This window comes from Vigna unguiculata, chromosome 4, assembly GCF_004118075.2.
Source record: "Vigna unguiculata cultivar IT97K-499-35 chromosome 4, ASM411807v1, whole genome shotgun sequence".
In the NCBI taxonomy this organism is placed as follows: Eukaryota; Viridiplantae; Streptophyta; class Magnoliopsida; order Fabales; family Fabaceae; genus Vigna; species Vigna unguiculata.
The window spans coordinates 20,077,073-20,089,293 of NC_040282.1; the positions used below are offsets into that span (position 1 = coordinate 20,077,073).

The following is a 12,221-nucleotide window of genomic DNA, read 5'->3' on the forward strand; positions in this document are numbered from 1 at the left end:
TTATGGTTTTTTTCTTCTATTTTTTAATTAAAGTCGTAAATATTTTTTTCTATTTATTTAAAAATAAAGGAAATTGCGAAAAGAGAAAAGTAAAAGACGGTAAAGGTGTGTGGATACCGCGTTGCGTTGCGTTGCGTTGCGTTACGTAACAGTGATAACATTGATTGATTGATGCCACCGAAGGTCCTTCCTCTATAAACAACGCCAACGACACTTGTTTGTAACCATAACCATCCATCAATTCGCATTCGCATTCAAACGGGCTTTCTCTCTCACTCTCATATTCGATCGAAGAAAATCGAACGAAAGAAGAAAAGAAAGAACGACTTGACTCACCGAAGAACAAATCAATGGCCGATCAACTCACCGACGAACAGATCTCCGAGTTTAAGGAGGCCTTTAGCTTGTTCGACAAGGACGGCGATGGTTTGCTCTCTCATGCTTTGAGTGTTTAATTTGATTTTGGCGATTCTGCTTTTCATAGATCGGTCGCTAATTTGGAAATTACAGAGTCTGATTTTATTTTATTTTATTTTATCTTAAGATCGCTTTCTTTTTCAATTTAGTGGACTTTGATCTCGATTATTGTCATTATTAGTTTAAATCTACGAATTATGAAGGTTTATATGAATCAACCAATTATAAATTCTTGACAATATTACTTTAACAAGTATACGGGTTTTTCATTTGTGATATATGCATATGCTGTTTATCATCATTATACTTATTAATTATGCTCAGTGGGCAAAACTTTTGACGTTAATATTTTTATTCTAGTGATTTTTTTTTTTCATGTTTCTTTTTGGTTTTTGAGGAGATGAAAGAAAAGGGACGGAGGATACTATTGAAAATATGTAGCTTGTTTCAATTTTTTGTTTTTGATAGGTGAGTTGCATGTAATATCGTGTGTTTTTTTATATATTTCCGAAAAGAAAAATGTTTCTTATTATTTTTCGTAAGGTTCTAGGTCATGTTGTTATGTATGACGTTTTGGTTTATTCAACTTTGGGAAAAGAGAAAGAAGAAAGGAACAAATAGTAGCTTGTAGGTGGTTTACTCGTTTGAAAATTATGTTTCGAGAAAGTTTTATTACCAAACTTTTGATAAAGGACATATGTCAAATGAAATAAAGGTTTGATATGAGTCGGAAAGAAAAGAAAAATATTTGGTGTGTTATAAAAGATAAATTTTGTTAAAACATAGTTCGTGAAAGGATCATGGTCTTTACTCGTTATTCTACATTTATTTCTGCTTTCTGGTCAATAATATGTGATGGTCAAGATCGTGATGCTAAAGGCGGAAATCAGGAAGACAGCTTCATACATGACAACGTTTGACTATATTATATAGTACGTGAACCCTGAAATGATTGTATGAAAAAAGTCTATTATACATTCTATCCTCTGTGGGAGTGACTGGTTAATGATAATAATGTAACTAATATGGACTGGTGAATTATGGACTAGGCTGTGAATTAGAAGCCGTTATTGATTTTATTGTATATGGGTTGAATTTTCAGGTTGTATCACAACTAAGGAGCTCGGAACTGTTATGCGTTCATTGGGGCAAAACCCAACTGAGGCAGAACTCCAGGACATGATCAACGAAGTGGATGCTGATGGGAATGGTACCATTGACTTCCCTGAGTTTCTAAACCTCATGGCCAGGAAGATGAAGGATACTGATTCTGAGGAGGAGCTCAAAGAGGCATTCCGGGTATTCGACAAGGATCAAAATGGGTTCATCTCTGCTGCTGAGCTCCGCCATGTGATGACAAACCTTGGAGAGAAGCTCACTGATGAAGAGGTTGATGAGATGATTCGTGAGGCTGATGTTGATGGTGATGGCCAAATAAACTACGAGGAGTTCGTTAAGGTGATGATGGCCAAGTGAGTTATGTCTAAAAAATATAAATGAAGAACTTAGATTTCAGTTTTATAACAGTCATGTATTAGTTCTTGTGCTTTCTTTTTCCCCACATTTTTATTTGGTGGTTTTGAATCCATTATTAAAACTGAAATTAGTTGTAGCTGTTGTAAGTCCTGCTACTAACAACTGTAGTGGAACATATACCTCAGTATGTCTTGTAATTTTATCCAAAAAAAAGTTTGTAATGTTAATGTCACCTCATTTTCTACCACTCCTCATTTGGGTTTTTGAAAGACGTGCAATATTTTTTTTTTTCAGAACGATTTTTTTAAAAGATAATTTGACCAGAGTTCATACTGGAAAACAAATATTTTTTTGTGAAAGATAACCTTAACAAACTTCGCACACTGAGATGCATGCAGCCCTCATAGGATGAATCATGGTCCAACAGACTTGTATACTGAAGCATAGTCTATCCGACGCGTCTAGTGAAGCAAATAGAGTGTATAGCCTGATCAATTATAAGTTAGATATCAGAACTATAGAAAATTTCACATACACAATTTAAGACCCAGGAAAATATTTTATTTAGTAAAATAATAGTAATGTTACTAGTTACTAGTATATAAAGTTTTATCCTAATCCTATTTTATTGTAAGAAAAATAAAAAGTGAAGAAACATCTCCTTTCCTTTACCTAACAATGAGCTAATAATTCAAAATTTTATGCTCTTTAACCGTAACCAAAGATCTCACCACTTTTAATTATCTTCTTCACCACTCTAACCCATTCATACAGCTTCATTACCAACATACATTTCACACTCCCATGATTCTTTAATCAACACGGTTTAAGGAACTTTGTACTTAATCATTCACCTTATTCAAACCATCTATATTACTACTCCAACACCAGTGGAATCAATCACCACCGGACCCTCATCATTTTCAATTTCGTTATCGAACACTCAACAAAGGAACAAATGTTAAACTACTTTAAGGTAAGGGGCTAACTTTCTTATATATTTGATTTTTTGTAGATATTTATGCTTGTGTGAGTTTAGATGTGACAAGTTGATAATTAGTAGTAGTAAGGGATCAGTTTAATTATAATCGTTGCCTAGTTTTTAAGTTAATAAATGAACTTTGATGGCATGATTATTGGATGGATTTTTTTATTTTAGTTTGGATGGGTTGATTTGTTTGATTGTGGTTTTTTGTTTATGTTTTTCTTGATTTCTATTTTCTGAGTTGTTTCGGTTAAGTCTCAATTCCTATTTGTTAACCATTAGATCTAACTCAAATTTTGATATGATACTACTAAAACATATTTCTTAACTCTTGTCGTTGGGATTGTAAATTTGATGCATGTGCTTAGAGAAATTGATTTCGCATTTTTTAGGTAGTTGAACATCACACTATTTCTGTTTCTGAGTTGTTTTAGTAAAACCTCAATTCTCACTTAATTAACCGTTAGATTTTGTTGAAATTGCAACATGTGGTCTAGGATATACAATATTTCACTATGAATGTTGGGATCTTAGAATAAAGGTCTCTTGTTATTGCACTTAGTTGCTCAGATTGACCCTTTCACTTTCTTGATTCTTCAATTTTGAAGAGTATTATAATGTTGACGTGTTACTTGGTTGCTAGGTACTTATTTATAGTTTTAGTTGAACTTAAAATAAAAGGGTGTATATTGATAATCTACAATTTTTAGGTCTAATTGAATTTTTGATAAGTGAAAAAATGAGTTAAGTGTTCTATGTGTAAGGCCCCATTTTTATATTCTGCCCTAAAGTTGATGGGCTGCCTTTGTGAGTTGGCCTAAGGCCGGCCCAACGTATAAGTCCCTAAGTCTGCCCTAATTCCACACTCACTCTCACTATTGCAGAAACTCCGCAGCCGTCACCTTCTCCTTCCGCTCTAGAGCTCTGCTAGGGTTCCTCCCTAAGTCTTTCGAGCTAGCCCCGAATCAGCTTCTACCCCACGTAAGTAACCCCTCTAGACCATCAGAGTCCTATTTTACACTCTAAGGGGCCAGTTAGTCTCACTTAGAGCGGACTGACTCTTGTGGTGAGAGTAACAGGAGGCCTGAACTTCATTAAGGGCTAACCTTGTGGTGGGAGAGATTTTGATTCATCGTAACACTTGTATTACATAGCTCAGGGATCGAGCAGCTCAAGGTCGAGCAGAGGTATCCACCACAAGTGCAAGCATCCGCTGAATCCGACTAGGTTATACGTATCCGGATGAGTCGAGTCGAGTCGTAGTGTATTGAATGAAGAGTCATAACATGTTTGATTGTTATATGGATGTGAGATGATGAAAATATATTTGACTGTATGATGAGTATGTGTTGGCTCTAGCTTACCCGTTTTGTTACATGGTTGTGTTGTATGTGGCTGTTCTTCCTTGCGATGATCATCAACTTGGTTGATGGGAGCAGATGGGCGAGGTTCTCGTGGTCAGCAAGGGAGTGGTGATTCAGTAGCTTAGCCATCTGGGCTGGAGTCATTTTATTTACGATTTCTTTAGGGCTACGGCCCCTGTATCGTCTTATGATTTCTTACTCTACACACCTTATTAGAATTGTATCTGTTTTATGTTGGCATCGTGGTGTGCCAGGTTGTAGGGGTTGCGTTAAGGACCCCAAGACTACGCTGCTATACTTTATCACGTGACGTTTTCTTTAATTTCGTTTAATAATTAAATGCGACGTTACATTTATGGTATCAGAGCGGTCATTCCTTAGGTCTATGGACTTGGATGTCCACTTAGCTTTCTCTGTGTATCTTCTGAGTGTTCTTAGTTAAATTCTTGCCTTTATCGAGCCTAACCAAGTGATTTTCTGTGTGCCAGTGGATTATGGCACCTCCTCGCTGAGCTTCTCAGTCATCCCAGGAGGACACACCAGATATCGCCAGAGCCATAGAGGCAATGGTAGCAGCTATGACGCAGCAGAGTGCTGCGATGATGCAGCAGCATGAGGCATCCATGCAGCGGCAGGCAGCGTCGTTTGAGCAGCAGCAGGCTGTGATGCAGCAGATGGAGGCTGCGAGGATAGCTGCCGAGGATGCTCATCGGCAGCATATGGAGGCCCTCCGCCAGTTGGAGGAGAACAGGGCGACTGCCCCTGTGTTTGGTCCTGAACCACGACCTACAGTTAGGGAGTGGAGCCTGGAGGACTTTCTGAAACACCACCCGACGAAGTTTGACGGGAAGACCAGTCCTGACGCCGCAGACCAATGGCTGAAGGACCTGGAGCGCATCTATGATGCGAAGATGTGCCCTGCAGAGAACATGTTGGCGTTCTCTGTGTATATGCTCACGGGGGAGGCAGAGCATTGGTGGAGCAGCACTCGATCCATCCTGGAGGAGAGGGATGAGCCCGTATCGTGGGAGGCTTTCAGGGAGAGATTCCTCTCCGAGTACTTTCCCGACAGCATTCGGTACGCCAAGGAGGTGGAGTTCCTCCAGTTGACCCAGGGAGGGAAGACTGTCACTGAGTATGCTGAGAGGTTCAAGCACCTCAGCCGTTTCTATACCCTACCACTTGATGAGGAGTGGCGATGCAGGAAGTTTGAGAACAGGCTCCGCGGTGACATCCGCTTGATGGTAGCTCCTTTGTCCATCAAGGACTTTACTGCTCTGGTAGAGAAGGCCAGAGTGATGGAGAAGATGAAGCGCGAGGTGGAAGGCCAGCGCCCACAGCAGCCACAGCCGCCTTAGAGGATCGGCGGACCATCTGGGTCCAGGCCCAGACATGAGGAGAGGAGGAGACCGTATGATAGACCACACCATCAGCCTCAGGGGTCTAGGGGTCTTCCTCCTCAGCAGGGGCGAGTGCAGTGTTACACATGTGGAGGACCCCACCCGAGACATGCTTGTCCACGTAGGGAGGGTTACCGCAGGTGCAACAACTGTGGCAAGGAAGACCACTTTGGGAGAGATTGCCCCAACCTTTCTAGGGCAACGACACGCCCTCCGGTTCAGACACCCCAGCAGCATCAGGGGAGGGACAGAGGCAACAGGCCTCAGGCGACGGGCAGAGTCTATGCCATGACCGGAGCTGAGGCTGCAGGTTCAGGTAACCTTGTTATGGGTTATTGTGTGATTTCTGGGATGAGGTGTTGTGTGTTGTATGATTCTGGAGCGACACACTCTTTTGTGTCTTTTGCATGTGTGGAACGGTTGGGTTTGCCGGTGCGCGAGCTGCAGTGTGAGCTTGCGGTGTTTACTCCGGCGTCGGGTTTGGTCAGGACGTCGTCCTTGTGTGCTAGGCTTCCAATGGAGTTAGAGGGGCGCAGGTACATGGTGAACTTAATCTGCCTACCTCTACAAGAGTTGGAGGTGATCTTAGGGATGGATTGGCTCTCTGCCAATAGCATTCTGATAGATTGTCGGGAGAAGAAGTTGTTGTTTCCCGACTCAAAGGAGCTTGAGTTGGTATCCTCCCAGGGAGTTATGAGAGAGCTACAGGACGGTGCGCAGTGCTACATGATCTTCACGCATATGGAGGTGGAGAGAGGAGAGGCAACGTCAGTGATACCGGTTGTTCAGGAGTTTGTGGATGTGTTTCCGGAGGAGGTACCGGGATTGCCTCCCAATAGAGAGGTGGAGTTCTCCATCGATCTAGTCTCAGGCACCGGTCCGGTATCGATGGCTCCGTATCGTATGGCTCCAGCAAAGTTGGTAGAGCTCAAGAAACAGATAGAGGATCTGATGGAGAAACAGTTCATCCGACCCAGCACTTCACCTTGGGGAGCACCAGTGTTGTTGGTGAAGAAGAAGGACGGGAGTTCACGCCTGTGTGTGGATTACAGGCAATTGAACAAGATGACTATCAAGAACAAGTATCCGCTCCCGAGGATTGACGACTTGATGGATCAGTTGCATGGGTCATCAGTGTTCTCGAAGATAGATATGCGATCAGGGTACCACCAGATTTTGGTAAAGGCTGATGATGTACAGAAGATAGCCTTCAGATCCAGGTATGGCCACTACGAGTACGTGGTTATGCCGTTTGGTGTGACCAACGCTCCAGCAGTGTTTATGGACTACATGAACAGGACTTCCGACCTTTCCTAGATAAGTTTGTCGTAGTCTTCATAGACGACATCCTTATCTACTCTAGGACGCAGGAGGAACATGCAGAACACCTGAGGTTGGTGCTTGGTGTTTTGAGAGAGAAGCAGCTGTATGCCAAGTTGTCCAAGTGCGAGTTCTGGATGGATGAAGTTCAGTTCTTGGGGCATGTGATATCCGCCCAAGGGATTGCAGTGGACCCGACAAAGGTCGAGGCAGTGGTAAAGTGGGAAAGTCCCAAGTCGGCCACAGAGATCAGAAGCTTTGTGGGGTTAGCGGGCTACTACAGGAGATTCATAGAGGGATTCTCCAAGATAGTGGCGCCTCTGACTCTGCTTACCCGGAAAGACCAACCCTTCACTTGGAGGGACAAGTGTGAGGAGAGCTTTCAAGAGTTAAAGAGGAGATTGACGAGTGCTCCTATATTGGTAATTCCGGATGTGGGGAAACCGTTTGAAATCTACTGCGACACGTCTCATCTTGGACTTGGTTGTGTTTTGATGTAAGAAAAGAAGGTAGTGACATATGCTTCAAGGCAGCTTAAGATACATGAGCGTAATTATCCCACTCATGACTTGGAATTGGCGGCTATAGTTTTCGCCTTGAAGATCTGGAGGCACTATCTGTATGGTGCTCAGTTTCGGGTGTTCAGCGACCACAAGAGCTTAAAGTACTTGTTTGATCAGAAGGAGCTGAACATGAGGCAGAGGAGATGGATGGAACTCCTCAAGGATTATGACTTCGAACTTCTATACCATCCGGGGAAGGCAAATGTGGTGGCAGATGCCCTGAGTAGGAAGACGGTACATACAGCACACCTCATGATAAAAGAGGTAGAACTACTAGAGAAGTTCAGAGACTTGAGGATACAGGTGGAGTTGGGGTCCGAGTCCATTAGGTGCAGTACCCTTACTATATCTAGTGACTTCTTGGGCTCGATCAGAGAGAGGCAGTTGTTGGATGCTAGTCTGAACAGAGTTAGGGAACAACTTGGATCAGAGGAAGCCAGAGACTTTGCTGTAAGTGATGATGACATACTGAGGTTTCGAGGCAGAGTATGCATACCAGATGATGCTGAGTTGAGAAAGTTGATTCTTGAGGAAGGACACAAGAGTCGTCTTAGTTTGCATCCTGGCATGACTAAGATGTACCAGGACCTCAAGGAAACTTTCTGGTGGCAGGGGATGAAGAAAGATGTGGCTCAGTTTGTATCAGCTTGTTTAACGTGTCAGAAGGCGAAGGTGGAGCATCAGAGGCCCGGTGGCATTCTACAGTCGTTGGAGGTACCGGTGTGGAAATGGGATAGCATCTCGATGGACTTTGTGACCCATTTGCCACGAACATTTAGAGGACATGACGCCATCTGGGTGATAGTAGATCGACTGACCAAGAGTGCACACTTTTTGGCGATGAACTTGAGGATGTCTATGGCCAAACTGGCTCAGTTGTACATTAAGGAGATAATAAGACTTCATGGGGTGCCCTCGAGCATAGTTTCCGACAGAGACCCGCGGTTCACGTCCCGGTTTTGGCAGACGTTACAGAGTGCTATGGGTAGCAAGCTCACCATGAGTTCAGCTTATCACCCTCAGACCGACGGGCAGTCTGAGAGAACGATCCAGTCATTAGAGGACTTGTTGAGGACATGTATATTGGACCATCTGGGAGCTTGGGATGAAGTACTGCCTTTGATCGAGTTTACCTACAACAACAGTTTTCATGCGAGCATTGGCATGGCGCCATACGAGGCTCTTTATGGCAGGAGGTGTAGGACTCCTCTCTGTTGGTATCAGGATGGGGAGGCAGTATTAGTTGGACCAGAGTTGTTAGAGCAGACCACCGAGGAGGTGAGGATGGTGAGGGATAGGATGTTGGCGTCTCAGAGTAGGCAGAAGGCCTATGCGGATCGCAAGAGGAGGCCTTTGGAGTTTGCAGTAGGAGATCATGTGTTCTTGAGGGTGACCCGAACCACGGGTGTGGGAAGGGCTCTCCGCTCAAGGAAGCTTTCACCCAAATTCCTTGGCCCATATCAGATCACCAGGAGGATCGGACCGGTGGCCTACGAGATAGCTTTACCCCCGCAGTTGGCAAACCTACATCCAGTGTTTCATGTCTCGCAGTTGAGGAAGTACGTGTTCGATCCGGCTCACGTGTTGGAAGCTGAGGATATACAGATCAGGGAAGATCTCACAGTGGAAGTACCACCCATCGCCCTTGAGGATAGCAAGGTTGAGGAACGTCGTGGAAAGATCGTTAGTCTTGTCAAAGTTATCTGGGACCGGAGGACAGGGAGACTCGACTTGGGAGCTAGAGGAGGACATGAGAAAATCACATCCACATTTGTTTACCTGGTGAGTCTTTATTTTCGAGGTCGAAAATTTTCTTGTTAGGGAGAATGTAAGGCCCCATTTTTATATTCTGCCCTAAGATGGGCTGCCTTTGTGAGTGGGCCTAAGGCCGGCCCAACGTATAAGTCCCTAAGTCTGCCCTAATTCCACACTCACTCTCACTATTGCAGAAACTCTGCAGTCGTCACCTTCTCCTTCCGCTCTAGAGCTCTGCTAGGGTTCCTCCCTAAGTCTCTCGAGCTAGCCCCGAATCAGCTTCTACCCCACGTAAGTAACCCCTCTAGACCATTAGAGTCCTATTTTACTTTCCCCCTTGTATTTTCCGCAGTTAGGGTTGGGTACTAATCTGCCTTGGTTTCGTGTGCCTTCTATTTTCAGCTCCTGTGCGTTCTAGAGCTGCTGTGCTCCTTGGTCCCGCGTCGAACGCCCTGTACAAACCCATTTTCCAGGTACGGGAAGTTAGGGTTTCAGTCTTTTAGGTGTTGTCTTGGCTGTTCTTGAGTGAGTTACTGATTTCCTGGATGAATCCTTCGTGTTGGTGTGATTAAATGCTTGTTATGTTTGGTTGATTTGATATACATGGCTGTTACAGTGAAGAACAGTGGCGAGACCTGTAAATCTCGCCCAAGCGAGTCAATCTCGCCTAGGCGAGATGAAACAGGGAGCTCGCCCAGGGCTATTGCACGAAAGGTCGCCCAGGCGACCTGCTTGAACTCTTGAGCGAGGGAACACCTCGCCCAGGCGAGAGGGATCTCGCTTAAGCGAGATCCCGTGATGTTTCCTGAGTGCTCCATCGAACCCTCGCCCAGGCGAAGGGGGGGCTCGCCTGAGCGAGCACGTCTCGCCTGAGCGAGACCCCTCAGCCTGAGCGAGGGATTGAGCGAGGCAGTGCGCTGTTTGGGGTGTTTGTTATTCTTGGATGATTGATATTGGGTTGGGTGTGAATTGTATGATGAGAAACATGTATATAATGGAGTATTATGCGTGCTTGGCATGAATCGCGAATTGTGTATGTCGGGTTGGGTATGTTATTGGCATGTGAAATGTGTGAGAGGTTTGGAACTAAAGGAACACGTTAATGATACGAGATGAGGCCCTAGATTCATGGGGTGGTGATGATCAGATGCATAGATCCAAAATGCGAGGTGTATGAAATTATAAATATGATATTTGATGTTCTCCTACTGTTGTTTATAAGTGTTGGTCCGTGTCAGCGTGTAATTCCCTGGGGTCTCTAGGTGAGACCTTCGGGGCTACGCTTCAGTGGTCAGGACGTAATCCCATGGCCCCTGTTAGTGGGTGTCCATGGTGGTGCCCCATCTGTATAACTAAGTAAGGATTCAAGGTAAAGACTGTATCCTGACACTCTAAGGGGTCAGTTAGTCTCACTTAGAGCGGACTGATTCCTGTGGTGAGAGTAGCAGGAGGCCTGAACTTCATTAAGGGCTAACCTTGTGGTGGGAGAGATTTTGATTCATCGTAACACTTGTATTACATAGCTCAGGGATCGAGCAGCTCAGGGTCGAGCAGAGGTATCCACCACAAGTGCAAGCATCCGCTGAATCCGACTAGGTTATACGTATCCGGATGAGTCGAGTCAAGTCGTAGTGTATTGAATGAAGAGTCATAACATGTTTGGTTGTTATATGGATGTGAGATGATGAAAATATATTTGACTGTATGATGAGTATGTGTTGGCTCTAGCTTACCCGTTTTGTTACATGGTTGTGTTGTATGTGGCTGTTCTTCCTTGCGATGATCATCAACTTGGTTGATGGGAGCAGATGGGCGAGGTTCTCGTGGTCAGCAAGGGAGTGGTGATTCAGTAGCTTAGCCATCTGGGCTGGAGTCATTTTATTTACGATTTCTTTCCCAAGACTACGCTGCTATACTTTATCACGTGACGTTTTCTTTAATTTCGTTTAATAATTAAATGGGATGTTACACTATGTATTTTTCAGATTTTTTTAAATGATGGAACCTTTAAAGATTTGAGTTTATGTATGTATGACGTATAATCTTATGGGTTGACTTATAATCTGATGGGTTGTCAGTAGGACTAGAGAGGATATGCTAACTATTATTATTAAACTATATTAATGATAAAATTTTGAGTTTTCATTATAGGAGATGATGTTGCTAAGCCAAGTCAGCTTTATTCAATTAATGAACACACTACTGAAAAATAAGTTATATGTGTATTATTTTGGGCCTTTTAATTTTATTTTATAGACTTAGATTCCACAAAATAATTTTGGGCCTTTTAACCTTGCTTCAGTGCAAACAAAACAATAACCACAAATCATAAATTTAGTTAATAGCCACAAGTTATTACCAGAGAAAGATAATAATAATCATGGTAATTATCAATCAACAGACGAGATTTTTTATCTCTTTTTTTTTTTTTACATGTACCATCTTTTAAAAGACCAAATGTGGATCCTCTCAAAAAATACCATTGTTAATTCACCTCGTTGGGAAAAACTAACCCTAACCCCAATATGATAATATTTGTGAAGGAAATACATAATAAATAAATGATAAAAACTGTCTAATGTAATTGGAAGAATTCTGCATATTCCAGATATACCCTTAATGTGCTTTTTAATGACACGATTGGGACAAAGCATCAAACTTGATCATCACATAAAGAGGACTAAACATTCTCTCCTTCAAAACATTGAATACCCTATGCTCAAATTTGACATGCATGCTAAAAAGAACCCAAATAGTTCAAATCATAAGATAAAGGAGCAAACTAACCATACAAAAACACAAAAACTTGATCAAAAGAAGAACTAAACCTTTTTCAAATATAAAGCAACAACCCCGGATGAAAAAAAAAGGCCCACAACCCAATCTAAATTAAAATATTGTATTCTACTTCTTTTAGAAAAAGCCATAAGAGGTTAAAAAT

The 12,221-nt window shown here is 43.0% G+C and overlaps 2 protein-coding genes across 3 annotated transcripts; both read left to right on the forward strand.

Moving 5' to 3' along the window:
• The first annotated feature begins 128 nt into the window (after positions 1–128).
• LOC114181830 (calmodulin) lies at positions 129–2,140 on the forward strand. Of its 2 annotated transcripts, none has more exons than XM_028068423.1 (2): positions 129–426; positions 1,520–2,140. In XM_028068423.1, exons 1-2 carry the CDS (start codon positions 351–353, stop codon positions 1,891–1,893), a joined length of 450 nt encoding a protein of 149 aa, XP_027924224.1. In that variant the 5' UTR covers positions 129–350; the 3' UTR covers positions 1,894–2,140. The 2 variants fall into 2 exon arrangements, with proteins under 2 accessions (XP_027924224.1, XP_027924225.1); XM_028068424.1 differs by lacking the exon at positions 129–426 and adding an exon at positions 1,276–1,349.
• Positions 2,141–3,082: 942 nt separating this feature from the next.
• LOC114181829 lies at positions 3,083–11,490 on the forward strand. The gene is made up of 3 exons (XM_028068422.1): positions 3,083–3,859; positions 4,731–5,958; positions 11,089–11,490. The coding sequence occupies exon 2, from the start codon at positions 4,809–4,811 to the stop codon at positions 5,598–5,600; it is 792 nt and encodes a 263-aa protein (XP_027924223.1). The 5' UTR covers positions 3,083–3,859; positions 4,731–4,808; the 3' UTR covers positions 5,601–5,958; positions 11,089–11,490.
• Positions 11,491–12,221: the final 731 nt, after the last annotated feature.